Source organism: Ctenopharyngodon idella, chromosome 22 (genome assembly GCF_019924925.1).
Source record: "Ctenopharyngodon idella isolate HZGC_01 chromosome 22, HZGC01, whole genome shotgun sequence".
In the NCBI taxonomy this organism is placed as follows: Eukaryota; Metazoa; Chordata; class Actinopteri; order Cypriniformes; family Xenocyprididae; genus Ctenopharyngodon; species Ctenopharyngodon idella.
Window position 1 is genome coordinate 17135908 of NC_067241.1, and position 25813 is coordinate 17161720.

The following is a 25813-nucleotide window of genomic DNA, read 5'->3' on the forward strand; positions in this document are numbered from 1 at the left end:
AGCTCTAATTTCCACAATACAAAAAGTATATAAATACATTTATTAAGATGAACTTTCAAATGTGTCTGTAAGTCTGTGATCACCAGTATCAAGCAGAAGTATATTAATAACAATAATAATAAGTGATGCTGAACAGTGTTTTGTGTGATGCAGAGACCAGCGGTCAGATGAAAGTGTTTCTGCCCAATAAGCTGTTGGAGTGTTTGCCTCGAACGACGACTTTACCCAAAGAGAGACTGCGCTGGAACACAAACGAGGTAGTTTTTATTTTTATATTTTACTGTTTTTTGTAGACCCGGAGGTAATGAGGTGAAAATAAGTACAAAAATGATAATTTTTTAGGGACGTTTTTATACCCTATGTGTGCAAAGTCAGTAAGTTTTAGTCCAATGTGATAACATTCACTAGCATTTTTGGGGAAAAGGATATCCTCTTCAGGTCAGAGTGACTAGATTATCATGTAAGCTTGTCGTGTGTTTGTTTGTGTTTCAGGAAATCGCATCCTTCCTGATTTCTTTTGACAGACATGACGAGTGGCTGTCCTGCAGCCTTAAGACCAGGTCAGTCGTGTGTTTGTGGGATTGTGTGCATGAGCATCATGGATCGACACTTTTCTTCCTTGTAATAATTTGCACTGATGAATTGTTCACTATAACTGCAAGAAATGGTGTTCTTCCTCAGTATTTTTGTCTTGTTTTCAAGTACAAATATCTAAACATTTTTAATATTCTGTTTCTCTTCGGTCGTTTTGGAACGAAAAATGTTACATTTTGTTTTTATCGAATTTTTTTTCTTCATCGGAATAGTACGAAACTTGGTAAAGATTTCAGCACTTGCTATGGGAACACAAAAAAATCATGGACGGAAAAATCATGTGCTCCTCACCATCAAAAATGAGCGCATTGGAAATAAATGGGTGAATTGGAAAACGAATCTCATCTAGTGGAAGCGCATGGTACTGCACCCAAACAAAATCTGACTGAAAGCTCATTTTTTGAAATATCAACCTCAAGTTTGAAACACAACTTGTTTAGATTTATGGCTTTGATTTTTCTCACAGTTTTAGAGTAAAACGTGTTTTGTAAAATATGTATTTCATATAAAAAATGAAAATAGTATTTTTGTGCATTTTTCATAACAATAAGCTTTAAGCTCATTTGTTTCACTTCAGCAATAATCTGTCAAGCGACTTCTTTAAAAAGAGACCAAACTGAAGTCTGCTGCTCCAAAGCATTCAAGATTTATGAGTTTAAGATGGAAATTTCATTTTTTTAGGTCTATTGTCAAAAAGTGAATAAATGGATTATATCTATTGCATAAATACAATTTAGTACCATAAAATCCCCTAAAAATACAAAATATTAAATTTAAAAAAATAATGAGCTAAAATGTAGTACATTTATTTCATTGAAATAAAATAAAAAATGTCATTTTTGACTGCCATGTGAGGGGCACCAGAGGGTTAAATCCAGATACATTTACTTGAGAAGCAAAATTACGTAAGATATTAAGTCTTGTTTAATGAAAAACTGATAAAAATGTTAATGGTTAAAACAAAAACAAATATCTGCCATTGGGCTCAGAAAAATAAACCTGTTTTCCCTTTGAATTAAGTTTATTTTCTTTAGGGATGCACCGATATGAAAGTTTTGGCCGATACCGATAACCGATATATTTCAAAGCTGATAACCGATATATTGGCCGATAAATCTAAATAAAAAATTGTATATAATTTTTGAGAGCCTGATTATAAAAACAAAAGTCTCACCATTAAAAGCCATGTCCCAAACACATGATTATAATGTTCTCAATATAATTTTATGTAGTCTATATGACAGATTTGCGCTGCACATGTTGCACTTAATTGTATTTTCGAATTGTCTTTTTGAAGTGATTTCAATCATATTTTAAGCAATTGAAAACCAAAATGGCAGACAGTGTGCATCTGAAATGTCTCAGCTGAAGGAAATAATCCATTATTTATCGACTTTAATATATCGACCAAATTTTCTTATCGGGCCGATAACGATAACATTATAAAAAAATATATATATCGGCCGATACTGATATGGTGCGTAATTTTCTTGACTCCACTGGCAGATTTCTTTTTGCTTTAACCATAAACTCAATTTTTTCATTAAACAAGTCTTAATATCTTAAGTCATTTTGCTTCTGAACTTATTGTGTCTTGATTTAAATATGTTTAGATATTTGTATTGGAAAACAAGACAAGAATACAGAACAAGAAAATATTTTTTTTGCCACGTAAGACAACTCGATTTTGTTTTCATGTTGGTGGACCTACTGTTTTGACCTGTGAAAACAGTTGAACTACCACAAGAAAATGACAAAATATAAACATGTAACAATAAAACATTCAATCTGAAAGTGATACTGTCATCATGATCCTATCTAATATGCTTCATAAGTTAATTGTCGTCTATGTGTAAGTGGTCAAACAATCATGACAATTGAGTTTGTTATGCCATTTTTTTGTCACATTGGTTGCCTGTAATAATCTAGTGAACATAGAATATATAGAATTGTATTTCGATTTAAATATGTCCTCGCATGGTAACTGAAATAGATGATGAATGTTTGTTTGCGTGTTAAAACACAGGCCACAGAATGGTTCGATCATCCTGTACAATCGCAAGAAGGTAAAATACCGGAAAGATGGATATTGCTGGAAGAAGAGAAAAGACGGAAAGACGACAAGAGAGGATCACATGAAACTGAAGGTTCAGGGCATGGAGGTGAGAGCGCCACCTTGAGCTCAAAACATGCGTCTGCGTTCAGAAGTACCGCTCTAAAAAGTCTCTCATGCTCACCAGGGCTGCGTCTATTTGATCAAAAATACAATAATATTGTGAAATAGTAAAACTGATGTCTGTGATGTCATAGCAGCTCACACATTTCTGTCTCTCCCGCAGTGTCTTTACGGTTGTTATGTTCATTCCTCCATCGTCCCAACATTCCACAGGAGATGCTATTGGCTGCTGCAGGTTAGTTATAATGACTATGAGGCACAAATCTACCCAATCAGAAGCCAGGACGAATGCATATAAAAGAAGTAATTGTTGTAATAATAATAATATTTTTTATACAGCATCTTTTAATAATTATACAAATTACATGTTAGCAATGAGTAAGAAATACAATAAAATATAAACAATAAAATTACAAGTAAACAAGGAGAAGACTGTTACACATAAGAAAATTAACTGTGTGTGTTTGCAGAACCCAGACATTGTGCTCGTGCACTACCTGAACGTGCCGTCGCTGGAGGACAGTGTGAAGTCATGTGGTCCGGTGTCCTGTGCTCTGACCGACCGGCGGGACAGTCTGCGCTGGAGCCGAGACGAACTGCTGTCGCAACTCAAACCCATGTGTGAGTGACCAATCACACGCCTGCTGCATGAGCAATCGACCAATCACACGCCTGATCAATGAGTAAATCACCACAGAACCAAATAAAAATGACAAAAACACACTGCAAAATTACTGAAACCAACTAAAATGAAAATAAAAACCAACTCAAAATATCAAAGATGACCTATTATTTACATATTCATCTTTCTTTAGTGTGTAATGTTGCTGCTTGAGCATGAAAAAGCTTATTATTATTCTCTATATCAGTGTTTCTGAACTCCCTGAAACGCCTTCATCTTCACAATATTCCTCATTTAAATAATTAATACGCTGAATAAAGGGGCGGGGCCTGGTTGAGTTAGTTAGTAGTGTGTTGAAACTGGCGGTTATGATAAGGGGCGGGACATTTCCCAAACATCAATCACTTCACACCGCTCCAGCCGACCAATCAGAGCACATTGTGGTTTTCAGAAGGAGGGGCTTCATAGAGACAGAAACTAAACAGAGCGTTACTGACAGACTGGGAAGAGAGGAGCTGCAACAATGGAGAATATGAGGAAAATAATGAAGATGAAAACCTGTTCTAGTAGAGCCCAAAAACAACATCAAGCAAAATCTATAATAGTATCTCAGTGATGGTAAAATGTGCGTTTTCAGCGGTTGCTCACGGTCAGTGCAACCGATGTGACTTTGAATGACAGAAATGTGTGATTATATGTCTGTGTGTGTTTGTTTAGTCCACAGTATGAAATGGTCCTGTGGAGGCAACGGTGCCGTGGATCTCTCTGTGGAGCAGATGGTGCAACAGATCCTGGAAACCCAACAGACCAAACCACAACCACGAACACACACCTGCCTCTGTGGTAACTCACACACTCCTATCATCAGCAGCACTTTCCACAGGCCTAATGCTTCTCATTCTGTGCTAATGATGCTTACTAGCCCATAACTTTCACAGAAAACTGTTTGTATTTTTACATTTTTAATCAAACATTGTTTAGTATGTTTATTTAGCTTTTTCTGGATAAACTATTCTTTTGTTTTGTCATGTGACCATATATTTAGAAAGAGCCCATCATTAATAACTGCTTAAATAATTTATGCTAAAAACTAGTACTGTCAAATCGTGATTAATCGCATCTAACAAAAGTTTGTAAATATATAATGTGTGTGTATATATATATATATATATATATATATATAAAATACAATTATGTTTGATGTGATTAATCGCGATTAATCGATTTGACAGCACTAATAAAAACTGTTTTGCAAAGATTTTGCACAGGGTTTATGTTATATTTAATTGTTCACACCATGATATACACTGACTACCGTTCAAAAGTTTGAGGTTAATAAGATTTATTTTGGAAATAAATAATGCTTTTATTCGGCAAGGACCAGGATTATTATAGTTAAATAAAATTTTGTTACAAAATGAACTTTAACTGAAATAAAATAAAACAAACTATTTTTCAAGGACACATTTCTCATTTTTATTTAGTTTAACTTGATGTACAAAAATAACTAAAACTGAAATAAAATTAAAAAAAAATTATATAGACATATATAATTAATTAGACAAAAACCAAATAAAAATGACATAAACACAAAAAATTACTAAAACAAAATGAAAATTATGAATGAAACACATTTATGAAATTAAATACATTTTTGTATAACATATCTTTATTCAATTTATACAATTGCATACATGTCTTAATTGAACTCTCTTTATTTAAATAATTAATTAAATAAATAAAATTATACAGGCATAAAAATGTCATACATTCCTCATACTAGTTAAACATATACTCCATAACTTCACACATCCAGAGCTAATAAATAAAACTTCTGAGTTGTAGATAATTGAAAAAATGTTTCCAAGGTATTTGAAACTTAAATAAAATACATTTTAATATATTAAATAAGAAGACTGTTATGTTAAACTGTAATAATATTTCACAATATTACTGTTTTTACTGTATTTTTATCAAATAAATGCAGCCTTGGTGATAAATTTTACTGACCCCATACTTTTGAACAATTGATTGATCTTCCACTGACGTGTTTTCCACAGCATCTCCCGGATCCAACATTCCTCACCGCTGCAACAGTACAAAACATCGCATCATCTCCCCCAAACTGCCCGCCCCTTACCCCGCCCTCACGGAGCTGCAGAATCTGGCCAATGAGGGCTCAGGAGCAGAGGTCGGGCGAGAGGCGGGGCCGGGTGATGCTTTAGTTGCTGTCGTGCCTTCAGAGAGGAAGCAGCCGTCCGGTACGCCAGAAGATGGTGGGCGGGTCGATGACATGGTGGGCGTGGCTTCGCCATGCTCCGCCTCTTCCTCGTCCTCTTCGAGTCCGCCCCAAACGCAGCGGGCAGCGACAATCGCTCTGAGCAACGGAAATGGATTCCAGCGGGGCGGTTTAGCAGCGGTGGCGCTGCCGCAGAACGCGGTCATCGTGATGACGACAGCAGCGCCAGTGGGGCGTGGATGTGGCGAGGAGTCCAACGGCGAGCTTGGCTCCACCCGACTGTCGCTTACTCGTGCCGGTGGACGGTTAGTTTTGTCTCCTGTCCCGCCCAAACAGGACACGTCCTCCCCGCCAAGCTCCGCCTCCCCACCGAGCCCTGTCCCCCCAAATCAGGGCGTGGCCACGCTGTCACTCACTCTACTGCCCAGCCCTGTGATTGGAGGACTGCTGCTGACTGACCGCATTGTCCCAGAAGCACCCGGGACGCTCCTGCACCCGTTGTCCCCGTCGCCCTCGTTACTTCCATTCGACCCCGATTCCTTCCTCAACAGTCCCAAACAGGGCCAGACCTACGGAGGCCCCGCCCTCACGCCCCAATCTATCTCCGCCTCTTCCTCCCCGTCTCCGCCTCCTTCCACATCTCCTCAGCCTCCTTCTCTCGCTCTGTCTCTTTCTCCCACTTCGCCCCCGTCGTCTCTGTCTTCCCTCTCTTCTGAGACGGAGAGGAAGAGTATTCCAGGTCGTCCCGCCTCTAGTCCGGCCTCGCTCTCACTTTCGCTCTCTCCGACGCGAACGACTCCTGTGCTGCTTCCGATGTATCTGGAGACATCTTTAGGACTCGATTCGTTGAGCCCCTCACTGTCTGTCCCGCCCACAGATGGCAGAGCTCCTTCCACCGGATTCGATGCTCAAGTCCCGCCCGGTCATCTACTGACCAATCACCTCTCTCCTTCCCAACACGTCGGCAACCAACTGGCAGCCGCCAACACAATGACTGAAGTGGCACCCTCCCTAGAAATGTTGCCAACCAATCAGGAAGGAGAAAAGGCGGAGCTTAGGCAGTCGCAGCTTCAAGGGCAATCCTGTCTTTTAGCAACGCACTCCATGTGCATTCAACCTCAGAATCTAACCCCGCCCCCAGCCACACCCACAAATGTGACTTCCATACAAGTTAAGGAGGAGCAGTCTCCGCCCACTCATTTCGAATCAGACGTGACACCCATGGACACCACCCACTGCGCCCATATGGACGGTGAGGAGGCGGGGCTTACGTTTGACTCCACCTTCCCTGACTTAATATCTGAGCTGATCACAGACGAGACCGTTAGCCACTCCCCCGCCCCAACTCCGCCCATTTACCCCATCAGGTACATGGTTCCACCTCAGCCGACGCCGTCCACCTCGTTCTTACCTTTCCCGCTCCTTACAAACGCACACTCGCTCGCCTCCGGCGGCACTCCGGAGGAATCCCAGCGGTTGGCCAACATCACGGACTTCTCACCGGAATGGTCGTACCCGGAGGTATGAATCTTTTATGTTGCTTCTTTAATCACTGGAAAAATACAAAATAATAAATAAATACAAAATAAAACTCCTTGAGGTTAAAGGGTTAGTTCACCCAAAAATGAAAATTATCCCATAATTTACTCAACATCAAGCCATAGGACGTTACTGGAAGCTAGTAATTATAGTCTATAAAGTTATAAATATGGATATTTTTCTCACGAAAACCCTTCGCTTCGCTTTACAAGGCCTTTTTTAACCCTGGAGTCGTATGGATTACTTTTATGATGGATGGATGCACTTTTTTGGGCTTCAAAATCTCGCCCCCCATTCACTCCCATTATAAAGCTTGGAAGAGCAAGGATTTAATATATCTCCGATTGTGTTTGTCTGAAAGAAGATTGTCATATACACCTAGGATGGCTTGAGGGCGAGTAAATTATGGGATAATTTTCATTATTGGGTGAACTATCCCTTAAACAGACATTATTTTCTGAAGGTTAAGCATTTTTTTCTCATGTACTATTTGTAGAAGGACGAAAGTTCTGTTCTTGATTATAAAATGTGTTTCTGCTTGTGTTTTGTTTAGTTAACACCATTATTAGTATATTAATAATTCTAAAATAACAGTTTTTGTTCATATTTTGAATTAGTTTTTATTTTTTTAATGTTTTTATTTTTATATTTTTTATTTTGGTTAAAGTTCTAGTAATTTTGTAATTGTTTTTAATAAATCTATTAATTTTTTTTTCAGCTTTAGTTTTCGTTATTTTAACACACCGAGTTAAACTGAATTAAAATAAGAAATATTTCCCTGGCAAAAAGCTAAAAATAAAATAAGTTTATGTTTTAGGTTTAGTTAAAGTTTTAGTAATTTTTCTGACCCCATTGGCAGATATTTTTATTGTTTTAAGTGTAAAGTCACTCAATTTTTCAGAAAACAAAATTTTGCTTCTGAAGTTTGATTTAAGAACGTTTAGATATAGTTTTTATAAATTTTTATTTCAGTTTAGTTATTTTAGTACTTCAAGTTAACTAAATGAGAAATATAGCTGAAATAAAATAGGTTTAAGTTTTTTTCTTTTATTCATGTGTCAGTTAACTCTGATAACCCTGGTCAACACTCTCTGTTTTAGGGAGGAGTTAAGGTGCTGATCACAGGCCCGTGGTCAGAGACAGACAGCCGATACTCGTGTGTGTTCGATCAGAGTCGAGTTCCTGCGTCTCTCATTCAGCCGGGCGTCCTGCGCTGTTATTGTCCAGGTGAGCAGCACTCAGTTTCACACACAACCAGACGGTGGTGCTCATGGCTTCAGTGAGCACATGAAAAAGACAATACAAATGAAGAGCAAGATAACAAACTCTCACTGCATTAACATCTAGATCCCATGTCTAGACAGCAAAGAACACAGATTATGTTTATTCAGTGTTATTTTTTTGTAAATCTTTGTGACTTTCAACATCATGAACTGTGAAATACAGAACAATACATGTGTGGGTAGAAATACATCCTAAATGATTTAACTGGGCTGGGCTTTTCAAAAACGAACTGAACATTATGGCCTAAAAAAAAAAAAAATCTCTTGTTTGTAATATTTATTGCAAATACAACAGGAAGTAAATAAGCCGTTGTCAAGCTTATAAGTGAGGAAGAGCTTAGCTTCTATATCCTGCAATGAATTATTAACTTATTTGGAGCTGTTTTTATACTTCATATAGTTGTATAAACATAATTAACAGACCGTTTTAGTCTTTAGTTTTTTTGTCATTAATTTGCATAATATAATTAAAAGCATTTGAGTCACTAAACTTCATCTGAAACAGCTTTAAATGGCATTTTTTATAATTGTTTCAGGATTATTGTGTGTGCAGTTTTAATAGGATAATATCGATTACAAATATTTGTATTTTTTCAATTTATTAGTCACTGTAGGATCGTTTAAATGTCAAAAATGTGATTTAACCTATTTTAGCGTATATGTTATCACATATATAAGTATATATAAAATATATAAAAAAACTAGGTATCATTTGAAAGCTTAAATGCTTGAAATTCATCCTGTGAAACCCGTTTTTTTTGTATCATTGAGATGCTATTATAGTTTTTAGTTTCAGTTTTTATTGTTATATTTTCTGTTTTCACTTTAATTTTAGTTACATTTTTATTAATTTTCTTGTGTATTCTTGTGTAGTCATTTTTTTTTTTTTTTTTTTTAATTATGTCTATATATAGTTTTTAGTCATTTTATTCCAGTTTTAGTTATTTTAGTACATCAAGTGAAACTAAATGAAAATGAGAAATGTTGCTTTGGCCACTAGTTGAAATAAAATAAGTTTAAGTTTTTTTAATATTTTATTTTAATTCAGTTAAAGTTATTTCAAGTAACAAAAATGTTTTTTTTTTATGGTTTTAGTTTCAGTTTTAGTTAACTATAATAAACCTGAATTGGACATTACATTACAATGGAAACTTTTTTAAAACTTTCCAGCGGCTCAATTTCTGTGATATCAACTTCAAATTTGGAACATAACTTGGTTAGACGTATGGCTTTGATTTTAGCAATGTTAGAGGCCAAATTATTTTGTAAAAAATATATTTTGTATAAAATAGAACATGTTTAGTTCAGTACATTTGCTTTACAGTAAACTTAATCTTTTATGACTTTTCTACATTTTAATTTTTTACAGTGCTTTCACTTCGACAATAAAAGAGTCTGACCTCAGATCTGTATTCCAAAAAAATTCAACCATTTATTTTCACATCTGAGCTCAAAAAGAGGGTCGACAGTTAGGTTAACTGGTGAAACTAGGGTGAAATTAAGTGGTATATATACAGATTTACAGTTTCCTGTGTGTGTGTGTGTGTGTGTAGCTCATGAAGCGGGTCTTGTTGCTCTGCACGTGTTGATGGACTCCAGTACCGTCTCCTCATCTGTGCTGTTTGAGTATCGCGCTCGCAATGCCTCGTCCTTACCAAGCTCACAGCTGGACTGGTTATCACTGGATGGTGAGTATACAAACACACACGCACACACACACACACACACACACACACACACACACACACACACACACACACACACACTTGATGTGATTGTTTGTTGTGTGGTCATAGAGAAGAGAGATGACGGTCATAAGAGCAGAACAGCAGAGATGAAATGTGATCATAAGTGATATATGAAGCAAGAAATATGAAAGTAATCAAATGAAATAAAATAAAACTACTTATATCATTGTCTTATATCACAGAAACGGTGAACTCAAAGCACATGACAGTGGCACATGTATTTATTTCAATGGTTCTCAACAAGGGACATGAAGGATGACTTAAAAATGTGTTTAAATTAATATATTATTATTAATAATACTACTAATCTAAAGTAGTCATGAAAGGGAAGTTGTGCTGGTCTTTTCTTCTCTATTGTGCCGTATATACAAGTGGAGCTGCTTCTCAAACAAGAACAAATGTAGGGCGGGGCTTGATTTTGTCTGTGGGGAACTGATTGGATGGTTGTGGTTTGCTATTGGTGGATCTCATGTGAGTGACAGGTTGCCCCGCCCTCGTCATCAAGATTATGAGGAACATGAATTTAAAACAATAAATATGTGAACAGATAAAACCTTTATAATAAATACTGCAGTATTCCATAAAAAAAAAATTGTCCATTTTGATTTCATGGTGATTTTAAAATGCTAAAAAGACACATAAAATCAATATGTAAACTGAAATTAAATTTTCCACAGTAACTATTGTTTTTATTGAAGAACATTCGGTTCAAAAAGAATCATCATTGGTTAATTTAATATTTCAACACTCCCAGTTTCTGTTAATAAAAAAACTGCTTTGTCATAATTACAGCAGAAATACATAAAAATGTCTTTGCCTATATAAGGTAAAAAGGTTGAGAACCGCTTTATTAGTCATAGTTTATGATTTATTACTAATCTTTCATCATTAACAGTCTGTTATGAGCTTTGAAGAGCTGAACGACATAACTGATCCGTGGCTGTTGTTATTGTTAACTACATTTTCATTAACTGAAATTAAACTGAAATCAATTTAAAATATAAATATTAGATGAAAAATGTAAACTTAAAAACTTAAATGAAAATTATAAATGTTGCACTGCTGACTAACTAAAATAAAAAAAGAACTAAAATTACTTAAAATAAAATGTAAAAAATCAAAGCTAAAAAATATTTAAAAGAAATTATAAAAATTAAATTTTTGTCTTGTTGTCCAAATATCTAAGAATTCACGAATCAAGATTATTTGAGAAGCAAAATGACTTAAAATATTACATTTTGTTTTTCAAAAAAAGCATCAAATTTAAGTAAGTTTATTTTTAAAACAAGAGCAAATATCTATTCAATTCAATGCAATTCAATTCACATTTATTTGTATAGCGCTTTTCACAATACATATCGTTTCAAAGCAGCTTTACAGAGAATGCATGTCAACATTACAATTTGGAGAATGCAGTTAGCTAATAATGTAATAATTTAGGCAATTAATTTACAATCACTGTTAGCAATTTAATTAAAGGTAGAAGCAAAGAGCTCCTGGAAAAATGAATTACATATTAACAATAATTAGGATATATAGAAATTTGCGAATGTGCGTGTTGGTCCAGATGTTGCATCTTCTGAAGTCCTCGCAGGAGTTGGCGCCATCTCTTCAAAAGTGTTGGTCATCTGAGGTCTTCTTAAGAGGCTGGATCCAAACTGAAACTGATGTACTCTCTAGTCACCTCGGGACGGGCGTCCCGAGGTAGAACGGAAAAGCAAATGGAGAATAATTAGCGTAGCTGCTGTTCATAACATTAAGCAAAGATAGTCATGTGCAATTGATCTGATATGAGATGCATTACGTGAATGCTTGGGTAAAGAGATGCGTCTTTAATCTAGATTTAAACTGGGTTTGTCTGCCAATGAGATCTGAAAAATAATCTTATTTTCCCTTTGAATTAAGTAGATTTTTCTGACCCCACTGGCAGATATTTGTTCTTGTTTTAAATATAAACTTACTTAAACTTGATAGATTTGTCAGAAAACGAAACTTTATATTACTTTTTCTTTCCCAAGTAAATGCATCTTTAAGAATCTTTAGATATTTGTACTGGAAAACAAGACAAAAATACTGAGGAGGATCATCGTTGCAGTGTAAAACTTAAACTAAAATTAAAATGAAAACATTAAAATAAAAGCCAATTCAAAATATTGATAAAACTGTCATAGTATATATATAAACAAAACATATAATATATAAATAAATAATAAAAAATAGTATATATAAACAATAGTTTGTTTACAGCGCATGAACATCAGAACCACGGATCAGTATTTAAGTTCGGCTGCTGAATCGAGTCACAGTCACAGATCCTGTGGAAGGGTTAGTCTGGTTATCTGTTCATATTCCAGCGGTTAAACTAGTTGTTGTGTGTCAGTGTGGATATCAGCCGGTTTCTATTTCTGCCCTCAGTTAAAGCCTATTTAAATCCGTGTGTACGAGAGGAGCAGCGTGTCTCTCTCTCTCTGTCTGTCTGTCTCTCTGCCTCAGTAATTTAAGCTCAGCTCTGTCTCTCTCTCGTCTCATTTGGGACTTTCCCTGCTTGAGGACGGACGTCCGTGTGGATCCAGCTGGAGTTTTGCAGTTTTCCTCTCCTCTCTGTGGAATACTTTATTTTTCCTGACTTTTCCGTCATCTTTCTCTCTCTCTCATGTGATCTGAGCGTGTGATTGGACTCGGTACTTCTCTGATCGTATGTCAATGTATTATTAAGTGTATTAAACAGTTTTTATACTTCAAATCATCTTTCTAACGTGTCACTCCTGATTGAGAGAGAGAGAGAGGTGATGAGAGCGAGACATGGAGTTGTGCTTTTTCTGATTCTGCGTTTTTATTCGATCGTCTGAACGATGGCACAGAGAAGCAGGGATGGTGTAGGTAGGCATGACTGTGTGTTTGAAAGTCTGTGTGTGTTTGTTTGGAGATCCACCTTAGAGATCAGAGTGTGTGTGTGTGTGTGTGTAAAAGCTGAGCTGTCAACACATTCACACACTCTGTAAATCAAGCACTAAACACACACACTCACGTCTGCTTTGTGTCTGTAAAAGTAAATATTAGAATTAGTTGAAAATCGAGAACCATAAATAATTTTCATGCCGTTACATTCTTCCGCCGAGTTTCCTGCATGTCCTTCTGCTTATCGTCCAAAGATTATTCTAAAGAAAACGTGTTTTACGAATGTCTTTCCTGCGGCTCAGTGTAATAAAGTTTCTAATGTTTACTGATAATTTATACAATACAGATTGTTTCAAAGCAGCTTCACAGTAATGAAGAGGAAAATAACAGTGTTAATGATGTCAAATTCAGTTCAGTAACAGTGTCAGTGTTGCAAAGTTCATTAAGTATTAAACAAATTCAGTTCAGGTCAATTTGATTCAATTTGCTTCAAAAACAGTGTCAATGTTGCAAAATTCATCAATTATGAAACTAATTCACTTCAGTTCAGTTGAGTTCAGTGTTGATTTAATTCAGTTTAATAACAGTCGATATTGTAAAGTTAATTATTAAATTTAGTTTAGTTTAGTGTTTATTCAATTCAGTTCAATAACAGTTGATGTTGCAAAATTCATCAATTATGAAATTAAATTCAGTTCTATTTGTTTAATTTGGTTCAGTAAGTGTCAATATCGCAAAGTTAATCAATTATGAAACAAATTCAACTCAGTTCAATTTGATTAAATTCATTTCAATAACAGTGTTGATGTTGCAATTCAATTCAGTTTGATTTAATTCATTTTAATAACTGTGTCAATGTTGCAGAATTCATCAATTATTAAACAAATTCAGTCCAGTTCAATGTTGATTCACTTCAGTTCAATAAGTGTCGATGCTGTAAAATGAATCAGTTATGAAACTAATTCATTTAATTTTAATTCAGTTTAGTGTTGATTTAATTTATTTTAATAACAGTGTCAATGTTGCAAAATTCATCAATTATGAAACTAATTCAATTCACTTCAATTGAGTATATTGTTGATTTAATTCAGTTTAATAACAGTATCAATGTTGCAAAGTTCATCAATTATGAAACATTCAGTTCACTTTAATTCAGTTCATTGTTGATTTAATTCAGTTCAACAACTGTTGATGTTGCAAAATTCATCAATTATGAAACTAATTCAATTCACTTCAATACAGTTCAGTGTTGATTTAATTCAGTTTAATAATGTGTCAATGTTGCAAAATTCACCAATTATGAAACTAGCAGAAATGCGTCACATTATGGAGTTGAACATTGTTTAATGTTGACCATCTCTCGTTCTCTCTAGATAACCAGTTCAGGATGTCGATTCTGGAGCGTCTGGAGCAGATGGAGCGGCGAATGGCAGAGATGTCAAATAACAATCAACAGCATCAACATATGAATCACTATCATCAGCAGCTGTCGCGAAATCAGAGCTCTGCGCCACGCTTGACTCCCGAAAACCAGGTATAAACACACACACACACACACACACACACACACACACACACACACACACACACTAAAGTCTCTGTTTCTGACATTCACCTCTGATAGACTGCTTTCACATCATCTCCTGTAGTCCATGTTCACAAGTTTAGCAGTCCAGCAGGAAACAAAGTCTGGTTCAGTTCTCGGACCGATACAGAGACACTGTACTGCAAAAAGTGTGTTCTTCCTCAGTATTTTTGTCTTTGTCTTATTCGCCAGGTTTATTTGACAGGTTTATGAAGCAAGCTAGAGAAGAAAGGGTTTTTTGTGTATGTAAGTGCATTAAAATATTAATAAAATGTTATAATACTATCTCAATGATACTAAAATAACACTGGTGTGTTGATGAGTGCTGGATTTATGAACGTGTGTTATCAGAGTTAGCGGGGGAATGTCAACTTTGCCGATGACATCACTTCAGAATGCGAGTATTAATAGCGCTTTTTCCATGTTGGTGCGACACACACACACACACACACATTACAGTTCAGGTTTTCCACATCTGATTCTAGTCCTGTAGTCCTGTAGTTTCTGAACTAGTCTTCAGGTTTAGTGCTGATAGTTTGAGTTGCTAATAGTTTTGATGTTAAAACCTCGTTTCTGTTTGTAAGAATCATCTGGCTGATTCATGTCATTCATTTTTAGCTTTTCCACTCTTACGTCAATACAGCACGAGGACGGACAGAGAGACTGATACAGACAGACAGGAGGGAAAAAACTGAGGGAGGGTGTGTGTGTGTGTGTTGAGGGGTAACTAACTAAAAGTAGTCATGTTACTACCTCATCCTAACTATGTCTACATTAAATGTGATTCATTCTATCTAAACCAGTTTAACCAACTGAAGAATTGCAGATCAAACTTAATGGATTGATTCATATGGAAATCCGTTTCAGTAACGTAACTGGTTAATTTAAACCTATTTCAAATGCAGTAGCAAGAGAGTTTTCCATTCGGTTGGCGTTAAATCACTGTTTTTATCTCATTTTATTGCGTAACGATTTGTTCGAATGAACTGTTCAAAACAACAGATTCATTTGAGCATCTTTTTGTTGTGAGATATTTGTGAATGTCACTGTTTTCTGTTCAGTTATATAAATTGTTTTATTTATTTATTTTTTTAGTGTAAAAGTATCTGCTCAAAGAAAGACACAATAGGTGAATAGGGTAAAAATGTAAGCTAATAGATATCATGATACTTCTCCAGCTAATTAATTACAGTATATTAAGACAATTATTTTGTAACAATTGTCTTACAATTGTAACAATTGTTTTGTTTTCTGAGTTTTTATGTTGAAATGTGCAATTGAGGCATTATCTAAGTAAATGTGCACTAATTTGTATTCCAGAAGATAAATTTGAACATTGGATAAAGCCAGATTCAAAATTCTTTTTTGATATTATTAACATATTAGAGTTAAAGGTTTTTTACAGAAGGGATTTTGGAGATCTCTTTTTATCACTCCATAAATCAGAAAAGACATTTTCAGCATATATTTAGGAATAAAATCTTATATAAATCAGTGTGAATGATATATGAACAAACCCCACAGTAAAAACCTTCAGAATATAGTCAGGAATAAAACTGTAAATTTTGGTGTTTGTAAGTGCTGCTGAAGTGGAGAAAAAAACTAATTTATAATAATACAGCCTTTACAGATATGTATTAAAATTGAAATCTACAGGTGCAAATAGATAAAGAGCAATAAAATAAACACTTAAATGTGATCAAAATGGAAGTGTTGATGCATCAGCTGTCGCTGAAATGTTTGCTACTGTGTGTAACTCTCTCAAAATATGTCATTATGGGGAAATATAGTGAAAATAGCTTAATTTTATGTTTGAAAAAACATATGCATAAAATAAATATTCTCTGTATTTATTTTTATAAACATTAACCAGTTTTTTCCTACAGTGCAAATGCATACTTTTAGGGAGAGAAAAGTATAATGTTTATATTTATTTATTTAATAAAAGTTTATTTACAGTATATTATTATATATTTTATTTATTTATATTAAATTATACATTATATAATTGAACACAAATCTAAATAAATATATACATATATTGCATTTATTTATTGAAAACTTTCTCTTATTTTCAATTTAAAACAATTTTCTTATTTCCTTTACCTTCCTGATTCATGTATCAGAGGGTTAAATGCAAATTTAAAAATGAGAACCGTCTTCAGAATCACTGGTGGCTTCTCAGTTTGATCCAGTGAATCAAACTGAGTGAATCAAATCTGTCTTTAATTGAGTCTGAATCAAAATTCTGAGTTTTGGTGTGATGAATCTCACAAACGTTGTCCAATCCACTGACAGGCTTTTCCTCTGTAGTGTCATTAGATCAGCTTATCAACTAGCAAACATGTGACTGATATAAACCTGTGAACTCTGAGAAACGAGTTTGTATTTTTCTCAAGTAGATGTATGAAGATGTTTAAATGTGCTAATGAGGACGTATCTGTGTGTGTGTGTGTGTGTGTGTGTGTCAGTCGGGGCTTTGGTTTGAGCGCAGGATCGTAGCCGTGTGTGAGCGGATGATGGCCGGCGGCCGATGGGGACGAGACGGCGAGACAGACAGACTCACACACTCCGTCAGACACCGAGGAATGACGCTACTGCACCTTGCCGCCGCTCAGGGATACACACAGCTCATACACACACTCATACGCTGGAGGTAACACACTCATAATCATGAAACTGAAATGAGTCAGTGACACTCAGACATTCAGATGACATTTCATCTGCAATCTTGATGTTTAAAAAGCGTTTGTGTTTAATGGTGTTTGTTTGTGTCTCTGTGTATCAGGAGTATCAGTGTGAACAGTTTGGATCTGGAACAGGAAGTGGATCCTCTAAACGTTGATCATTTCTCCTGCACACCTCTGGTACGTCACACACACACACACACACATGCTTTTGTCTGGTAGTGTGTGTATGTATGTATATATGCATAGCCACACACTAGCAGATAATGTGATGATGACTCAGAATGTGTTTGTTTGCTCATGTGTTGTTGTGTGTGTGTATTCAGATGTGGGCGTGCGCTCTGGGTCATCAGGCGGCCGCGGTGTTGTTGTACCGCTGGAGCAGCGCGGCTCTGGGAATCCCTGACTCTCTGGGTCGTCTGCCTCTGGCCGTGGCTCATTCACGTGGACACACACGGCTGGCGCGCTGTCTGGAGGAGTTACACACACACTCTCAGACACAAGAACACACACCTGACACAGCCTCGCCTCCGTACCGGCCCCTGTCTCCACTGTCCAGCAGCCCCGACACGGGTAACACACACACACTGTGCTCCAGATGTGCTTTACATGGGCTGGGATTGTCATGTGATAAAGTTCAAAAAACTTGTCCAATCAAATTCATAAAACGTTTACAATTTAATATTTGATTAAAAAGCTAACAATAATAAGGCCCTATGAAATCTTATTTAATTTTTTTCCAGTTTCTGTTATTTTTATGAATTCCATTTTAATTAAATGAAGCAAAATTAGTTACATTTTTATTTTTTAAAAAGCATGTCTAATCAAATTCATAAAATGTTGACAATTTAATATTTTATTAAAATGTCAACAAATGTCAACTTTATTTTTCCTAAATTCAGTGCTTTCTGTTTTATTTTTTCTGAATTCCATTTTAATTAAATTAAACAACATCAAACTTATTTTTTTATATTCAAAAAGCATTATTCTTAAAGCTTATATTAAATATTTTATTTACATTTTAACAATAATAATGCCGATTCCCCCTCCCCCCCAAAAAAATTCTGTTATATTTAATTATTCGACATTCTGTGTTTTATGATTTAATACACATTTGTAATCCAAAAATGTGATCAAAAACATATACATACATATAGCCCTAGTTACAGTTGTAGTTAACTGAGTTTGAGTTTTAGTGAACCCTCCTATTAACCCTCCTCTCTCTCTCTCTCTCTCTCTCTCTCTCAGGTTTGAGTTCGTCCAGCAGTATCCCCTCCCCCAGTGACCCGCCCTCCCCCTCCCCCAGCTCTGCCTACTCCAGTGGTTCGGTTCCTGACCCCATGGACTCCGCCTCTTCCCCCTCCTCCCCATTCTCGGTCCCGCCCCCTAACAGTTCCACCGACTCGCTCTTCCTCATGGACTGTGAGGCTGCGAGTCCCTCCACACCGTCCGTCTCGCACACGGACGCGCTGACACTTCACTCTGAGCTCGCCGACGAGCTGCTCGACTACAGCGAGAACGCCGAGAACGAGGATTACCTGTCTGACGAGGTCTTACAGGTGAGTCATGTATTTGCTAACATCTGATTGGACAAAGTATTAAAGTCTCCGCCTCCTCACACAGTTAGTGAGACTTGTCATGGTGATTTTTGCTATGTTTTACTGTCAGGTTGACATGGCAACTCTGGCCGAGCAGATCATCGAGGCCACACCTGAGCGAATCAAGCAGGAGGAGTTTAACCGGGAGGCGGAGTCACCGCTCCGAGAGAGGCGGGACAATCCTGCCATTCATGACACCATGCCGTGGCTTGCAACATACCTCGACACCGTGGACAGGTACATGGACACAAAGAACATTCACCTGTACACTAACGTTCATTTAAAAAAAAAAAAAATCATACTTTTATTTATAAAGGACGCATTAAATTAATCAAAAGTGACATTTATAATGTTCCAGAAGATTTCTATTTCAAATAAATGCTGTTCTTTTGAACTGTCTATTCATCAAAAATCCTGAAAAATAAAATGTACTGTATCACAGTTTCCACAAAAATATGAAGCATCAGGACTGTTTTCAACATTGATAATAATCAGCAAATCAGCATAAAATAATCAATATAATTAAGAAATATAATTAATATATTAATTCTAATCATATAAAGACATTCTGCATAAGATGATGATTCTCAAAATTACAAATGACACACTTCATTTTTTAAATTAAAATCAGCATGAATGAATCAATATAATTATTAAATATAATATATTAATTATGATTAAATAGACATTCTACATAAGATGACAATTCTCAAAATTACAAATGACACACTTGACTTTTTAAATTAAAATCAGCATAAATTAATATAATTAATAAATATAGTTACTATATTAATTATAATGATATAATTAAACATTGTGTAGACACACTGCTCGCTGTGAACAGAGCTGTTTTTGACAAGGTAAAAAGGGTGTTTTTTTACACAACCATTAAGAAATTTTAATCAAAGTATGTTATAGACTTTTCATGAAGACCCTAAAGAATCATACTAACTTCTGGAAAATTGGCATCCGATGTCCCCTTTAAATTAAAATCAGTATAAATGAATCAATATAATTAATATATTAATTATAATTATATAATATAATTATATAATTTATATAATTAATCAAAATATATATAATCTTTCTGATGTGATTTCAGGGTGAAATGTGACCCAAACATGTTCTTGACATGTTGACGTGAGATTACCTACACTTGTTAAATTATACTAGTTTTCACTTTCTAGTTTGACATTCATCTGTTCCTTACATTTGAATGTGTGTGTGTGTGTATGTGTGTGTGTGTGTAGGAACCTGTGTCCCACCCCTCCCTCCCTTCTCAGTGATTTGGCACTGCAGAGGCTCCGCCCCCCGAGCAGCGTGGCATGGGCAGAGTTTCTGAACGCCTCAGCTAATGGAAGGATGGAGAGAGATTTCGCCCTGCTGACGCTGACGGACACGGAGCAGAGAGAGCTGTATGAGGCGGCGCGCATCATCCAGAATGCCTTCCGCAGATACAAGGTACACACACACGACCGACAACTGACTGAGAGTGAGTGTCCATGATTTCATAATGATTGGTTATTATTGTGTTTAGGGGCGGAGACTAAAGGAGCAGCAGGATATGGCCGCAGCTGTGATACAGCGCTGTTACCGCAAATACAAACAGGTATAAAACACACGCACTCACACACGCACACACACACGTTTACCCGGCTGTCTAGATGGGGACATTGCATAGACTTCTGTTGTTTTTATAGCCATAAATAATGTAACCCACACACTAACCCTAACAGAAAACTGTCTTTTTTGCATTTTTACAATGCAAGGCAAGACACAACACGCAAAACCATTGTTTTTTTTTTTGTTTTTTTCATGCACTGGTTAATTTTGAGACTAGTGGAAAGAAAACTTTCAAAATACAATTTAAGTGTTTATTTTATTGCTCTTTATCTATTTGCGCCTGTAGATTTCAGTTAAAATACCTATTTTTAAAGGTGATATTTTTATAAATGAGTTTTTTTCTCCACTTCAGCAGCACTTACAAACACCAAAATTTACAGTTTTATTCCTGACTATATTCTGAAGATTTTTACTGTGGGGTTTGTTCATATATCATTCACATGGGTTTATAACATTTTATTCCTAAATATATGCTGAAAAGTATTTTTTTTTCTGGCTGTTGACAGTATTTTCTGATTTATGGAGTGATAAAAAGAGATATCAAAAATCCCCTCAGTAAAAACATTTAACTCTAATATGTCAACAAAATTAAACAAGAATTTTAATTCTAGCTTTAATCAATGTTCAGATTAATGTATGCAAATTAGTGAATATTTAAATAGATAATGCATCATTTACATATTTAAACGTGACATTTTAGAAAACTTGTAATAGAAATGTTGTTTGCAATTCTTAATGTGATCAATCACTTGTGTAAGCATGCTAATGTATTAGTTAAATGTTTCATCCTATTCATTTTGCCATAAGAACTTTTTATTTACTTTATTTTTATACTGTTCTTTTTTTATTTTTTTTATGGAAGCTTGTTTCCGCCACGGAATCAAAAATAAAACAGGTAATTGCGACTTTTTATCTTACAATTCAGACTTTTTTCTTGCAATTGTTTTTATCATAATTCTGAGGAAAGAAAGTCTGAATTGTGAGATAAAAAGTTGCAATTACCTTATTTACTTTTCATTCCATAGTGGAAACAAGCTTCCATAGTTTTTACAAAGATGTCCTGAAAAGGAGGTTTTGTTAAGTTTAGCACACTTCTGGGAACAAATTTGTCATCAAAATATGGTTAAGTAGATACACACATACTTTATACAGAAACACTTGATGTTAAGAAACAAACTGTCACTGAGCATTCAGCGTCTAAATGTGTGTGTGTGTGTGTTTGTGTGTGTCTTCGCTAACACACTAATATTGCTGGCGTGTCTCTGATCTCTCTCCTGTTTCTTGTTTAATTTCATGCTAGCTAACATGGATAGCACTGAAGGTAACGCTGAACTAAACTGCCTCACTGTTGTGTTCTCACATTCTTCTGCCATGCAGTGTGTGTTTGTGTGTGTTGTGTTGTCCTCCTGCAGTGTGTAACGTGTGTTTGTCCTCCTCCAGTACGCCTTATATAAGAAGATGACGCAGGCGGCCATACTGATTCAGAGTAAGTTTCGCAGTTATTACGAGCAGAAGAAGTTCCAGCAGTCGCGGCGGGCGGCCGTCCTCATCCAGCAGTACTACCGCAGCTATAAAGAGTACGAGCGCGTCAAGCAGGGGCCGCGCGGCCCCGGGACCCTCAACACCAAGATCAAGTGAGACGCACACATTACACAACACTACAAATAATAACACGACTCATGAGAGATTCTGTGGCGCTCAAACTCTCGTTCTGTGTGTCAGAGGCTCTTTCCTGACCAAGAAACAGGATCAGGCTGCGAGGAAGATCATGCGCTTCCTCAGGCGCTGCAGACACAGGTACACATCCGTCTGTTCGTTTCTGTTTTTTTTACAAAATGATTTAAAATAAGACAAAACAAGCATTAAAATAAGTTCAAACACCTAAAAATCAAGATGTCTCTTACTTAAATTCACACTCTCAACCTCTGTTTTTATTTAATTTTATTTATATTATAAAATTGCACATAAAAAATATCCTTAATCGTTTATTCTTATCCAGTAAATCATGAACAAATTCATGGAAATTAATAAAATCGCCATAGGCATTTATATAATGAATATACATTTTACTAGTTACAGTAGGTCAAGCTCTAAAATATTTTATTTATATTATATAAATTGTGAATAAAATTTATTTAAAAAAATTCTTATGCAGTAAATCATGAACAACTGAAAAAGTCATGAAAATGAATAAAAACTTAATTAAATTTCATGGGTATTTTTATAATAAATATAATTTTTACTAGTTAGTCCGAGCTCTAAAATATTTGATTTATATTATAAAATTGTACATTAAAAAGATTTTTAAAAATCCTTATCCTTAATTCTTATTCAGTAAATCATGAAAAACTTGAATGAAGTTGTTTAATGAGATTGTGTGTTTGCAGGATTAAGGAGCTGAAACAGAGTAAAGAGCTGGAGCACAGAGGACTGACCACCTGACCACACACACACACACACACACACACACACTCTTTCAGTCATGTTTACAGTCGTCCGCTCAGATACACTCCTGCCATCACTTGCTTTACACACTCTTGTCAAAACTACTGCAGGATTTGATTGATTCAGAGAGAAAAGATGGAAAGATTGAGCTGCATTATTAGCAGTAGAAAATGAGAGCTTGTTTTCATCAAGGAATAAAAAGTAAGAAAGGTAATCGCAACTTTTTATCTCACAATTCTGACTTTTTTTCTTGCAATTGCAAGTTTACATCTCAGAATTGCAGGAAATAAAGTCGCGTTGAAAGATACAAACTTGGAGTTGTGAGTAAAAAAGTAGGAATTGTGGGATAAAGTTACGATTACCTTTTTAATTGCAAGTTTATATCTCACAATTCTGAGTTTATATCTCACAATTCTGAGAAAAATGTCAGAATTGTGAGTTATAAACTCAAATTTGTGAGTTATTTGTGAGATATATAAACATTTCTGAGGGGAAAAAAGTCAGAATTGCAATTGTCAGAAGTTCCAATTACCTTTTTTATTTTTATTCCATGGCGGAAACAAGTTCTATAGTAGAAGGACAGACAGACACACAGTCAGACGTTTTTCTTTGGTTGCTTCTTTCCAGTCGTTGCTGCAACACTAAAGTTCACGTTCAGCTTTACTGAATGTTTGGAATGTTTTTATGTATTAATGGATCTCTATATAAATGTAAACAGTATATTCGCTCATATATATGGTCATAAACACAGAGTTGATTGTGTTGGATATGAATTTATTTATTGATCTCTTGGAGATATATTTTATAAACACTCAATGTTGCGCCTCAGAACAGAGAACCACAGAAAAAAAATGATGCTGAGTTCATGTCGATATCCAAAGTCTTAAGTTGTCATGGTAACACAGGGCTGAAACGTAACGTTGCCTAGTGACGATCACGCGAATGTTCACGACGCGATCGCGAACCTTCACTGAAGGTGCCTGATTCTACTCAACGGTTTGTGTTCATTAAATATAATGAATACAATATTAGTACAAAAAAAAATCTCTTTGACTCATTCAAAACTAAATTTGTAAATAATAAAACAAGTGATAAAATCACTTACTGACCTCCATTCTGTGAAACATTTACACAATACGAAAGGAATGTCTTAAATTCAACAGACCGCAATTATGGGATGTTCAGAAACTATAAGCTTGTGAAAATAAAAAGGTAATCGTGACTTTTTACCTCACAATTCTGATGGAAAAAATGCTAGTTAAAAGTCTGAATTGCGAGATTAAAAACTCGCAAATACCTTTTTTATATTTTATTCCGTAAGAACGTGCAGTTTTTGGAATCCCTCTGAATTATTTATCTGTGGTGACGACAGCAGAATAGATACTGCTGATAAAACTTTGTCGACTTTCGTAAGACTTTTATTTTGACGCGGTTCTGATTGGATACATGATCTCCGCCCCCGTATGTGCACGTGAAACGCGTTACAAACGCACTAGGCATCGTTTGACAGGAGGAAAATGTCGCGATTTTATTTAATGGCTATTTTTGAATGTGCCTTGAGGTGTTTTTAACTAAATTAACTGCGTCATTGAAGAACTGTTTGGTTCTCCGTCTTGATTCAGACCTTTATGCATTAGTCTGTAAATATTGTACAGTATAAAGAACTGGTGAAAATATATTTAAGAATGAATACATTTGCTTCTGCCTGATAAAATGTTTAATTTATTCTCTGTACTGATTGCTGAAATGCACGGTTATATTTACACGATGAGATTTTTTCAGCATGTTTTTGCTTGCTGGTGTTTATGTTTGCATGAGTTCATGTTTGCTTTGTTCATATTTCCACTCACAGGCCTTTACTACTGCTGATGCTTATTTATGAATATAGATTTATGGACATGTTTGAATTGATTTCTACTGTAAATTCATTCTGACATTTAAATATTTGTTCAGGCTGTTTTACTGTTTCGTAACATTTCATTAAATTCTTCAAATTCAAGTTTCATTTGTGTTTTTCTCTGTCCATGCACTGACACAAGCATATTCACACAGTCTGTTTTTAAGAAGTATTTTACTTCTTGACAGAACACAGACACAAGCATTCATTACTTTTTCTTTAAATAAAAAGATAAGTGCAATAAGCAGTGAATGTACAGCAAAACATAAGCTTATAGTTACCTTTCATAGATTAAGCATGGGCCAAAAATTAAAAATAAATAACAGTAGGCACAGAGGTAATATTAACTTTTCATTTATTATGTAAGATAGATACAAATTATAATATAAAATAAAATAGCAATCCTAAATATTTATATAACACAGAAGCGGATTCTGCTTTTTAAAAAAAAAAAAAAAAAAAAAAAATCAAAAGCTTTCAAATATTAAAACATTCTGAACGTGTGCTGATAAAATACAGTGAACACACGCACAACAGTTTGGCTCTGCTTTTAAGTTTAGTGCGTCTTTTTATCTCATGTCAGTTTTCTGAAAGAGGATCAGTAAACGTAACATCACTCAGTCAAAAGGCGTCTGAACACAGATGAGTGCGAGTCCTTCAGCTGAAGAGCGTCACACTTTCTCTCAGAGGAGAGACGGACGGATGAAGAGGATCTCGTGCTGCTATTCATCTGCTGATCCCTCACCACTCTAATCTCTCTTTTTACTCCTGCACAGCACTGTGGGAAACTCTCTCACACACACACTTACAAAACAAGGCATGAAAAGAACAGCAAAAAGAATGATTCTGATTTGCTTGATACATTTAATAACATTACTT

The 25813-nt window shown here is 35.5% G+C and overlaps 1 protein-coding gene across 3 annotated transcripts in view; it reads left to right on the forward strand.

Moving 5' to 3' along the window:
- camta2 (calmodulin binding transcription activator 2) overlaps positions 1-25036 on the forward strand; it is a 29632-nt gene extending 4596 nt beyond the window's left edge. The window contains exons 3-23 of one of the 3 annotated variants that reach the window (XM_051879607.1): positions 154-257; positions 493-560; positions 2621-2756; positions 2934-3005; positions 3241-3391; positions 4110-4235; positions 5453-7152; positions 8271-8397; positions 10007-10141; positions 14473-14633; positions 17156-17340; positions 17473-17551; positions 17698-17944; positions 18620-18930; positions 19040-19206; positions 20220-20430; positions 20507-20578; positions 21893-21913; positions 22033-22226; positions 22315-22389; positions 22980-25036. In XM_051879607.1, coding sequence (XP_051735567.1) covers positions 154-257; positions 493-560; positions 2621-2756; positions 2934-3005; positions 3241-3391; positions 4110-4235; positions 5453-7152; positions 8271-8397; positions 10007-10141; positions 14473-14633; positions 17156-17340; positions 17473-17551; positions 17698-17944; positions 18620-18930; positions 19040-19206; positions 20220-20430; positions 20507-20578; positions 21893-21913; positions 22033-22226; positions 22315-22389; positions 22980-23034 — 4397 coding nt within the window. In that variant the 3' untranslated portion in view covers positions 23035-25036. Of the gene's footprint in view, positions 1-153; positions 258-492; positions 561-2620; positions 2757-2933; positions 3006-3240; positions 3392-4109; positions 4236-5452; positions 7153-8270; positions 8398-10006; positions 10142-14472; positions 14634-17155; positions 17341-17472; positions 17552-17697; positions 17945-18619; positions 18931-19039; positions 19207-20071; positions 20194-20219; positions 20431-20506; positions 20579-21892; positions 21914-22032; positions 22227-22314; positions 22390-22979 lie in introns of those variants that run through there. The other 2 variants (XM_051879608.1, XM_051879609.1) reach the window with 2 other exon arrangements.
- The last annotated feature ends 777 nt before the right edge of the window (positions 25037-25813 follow it).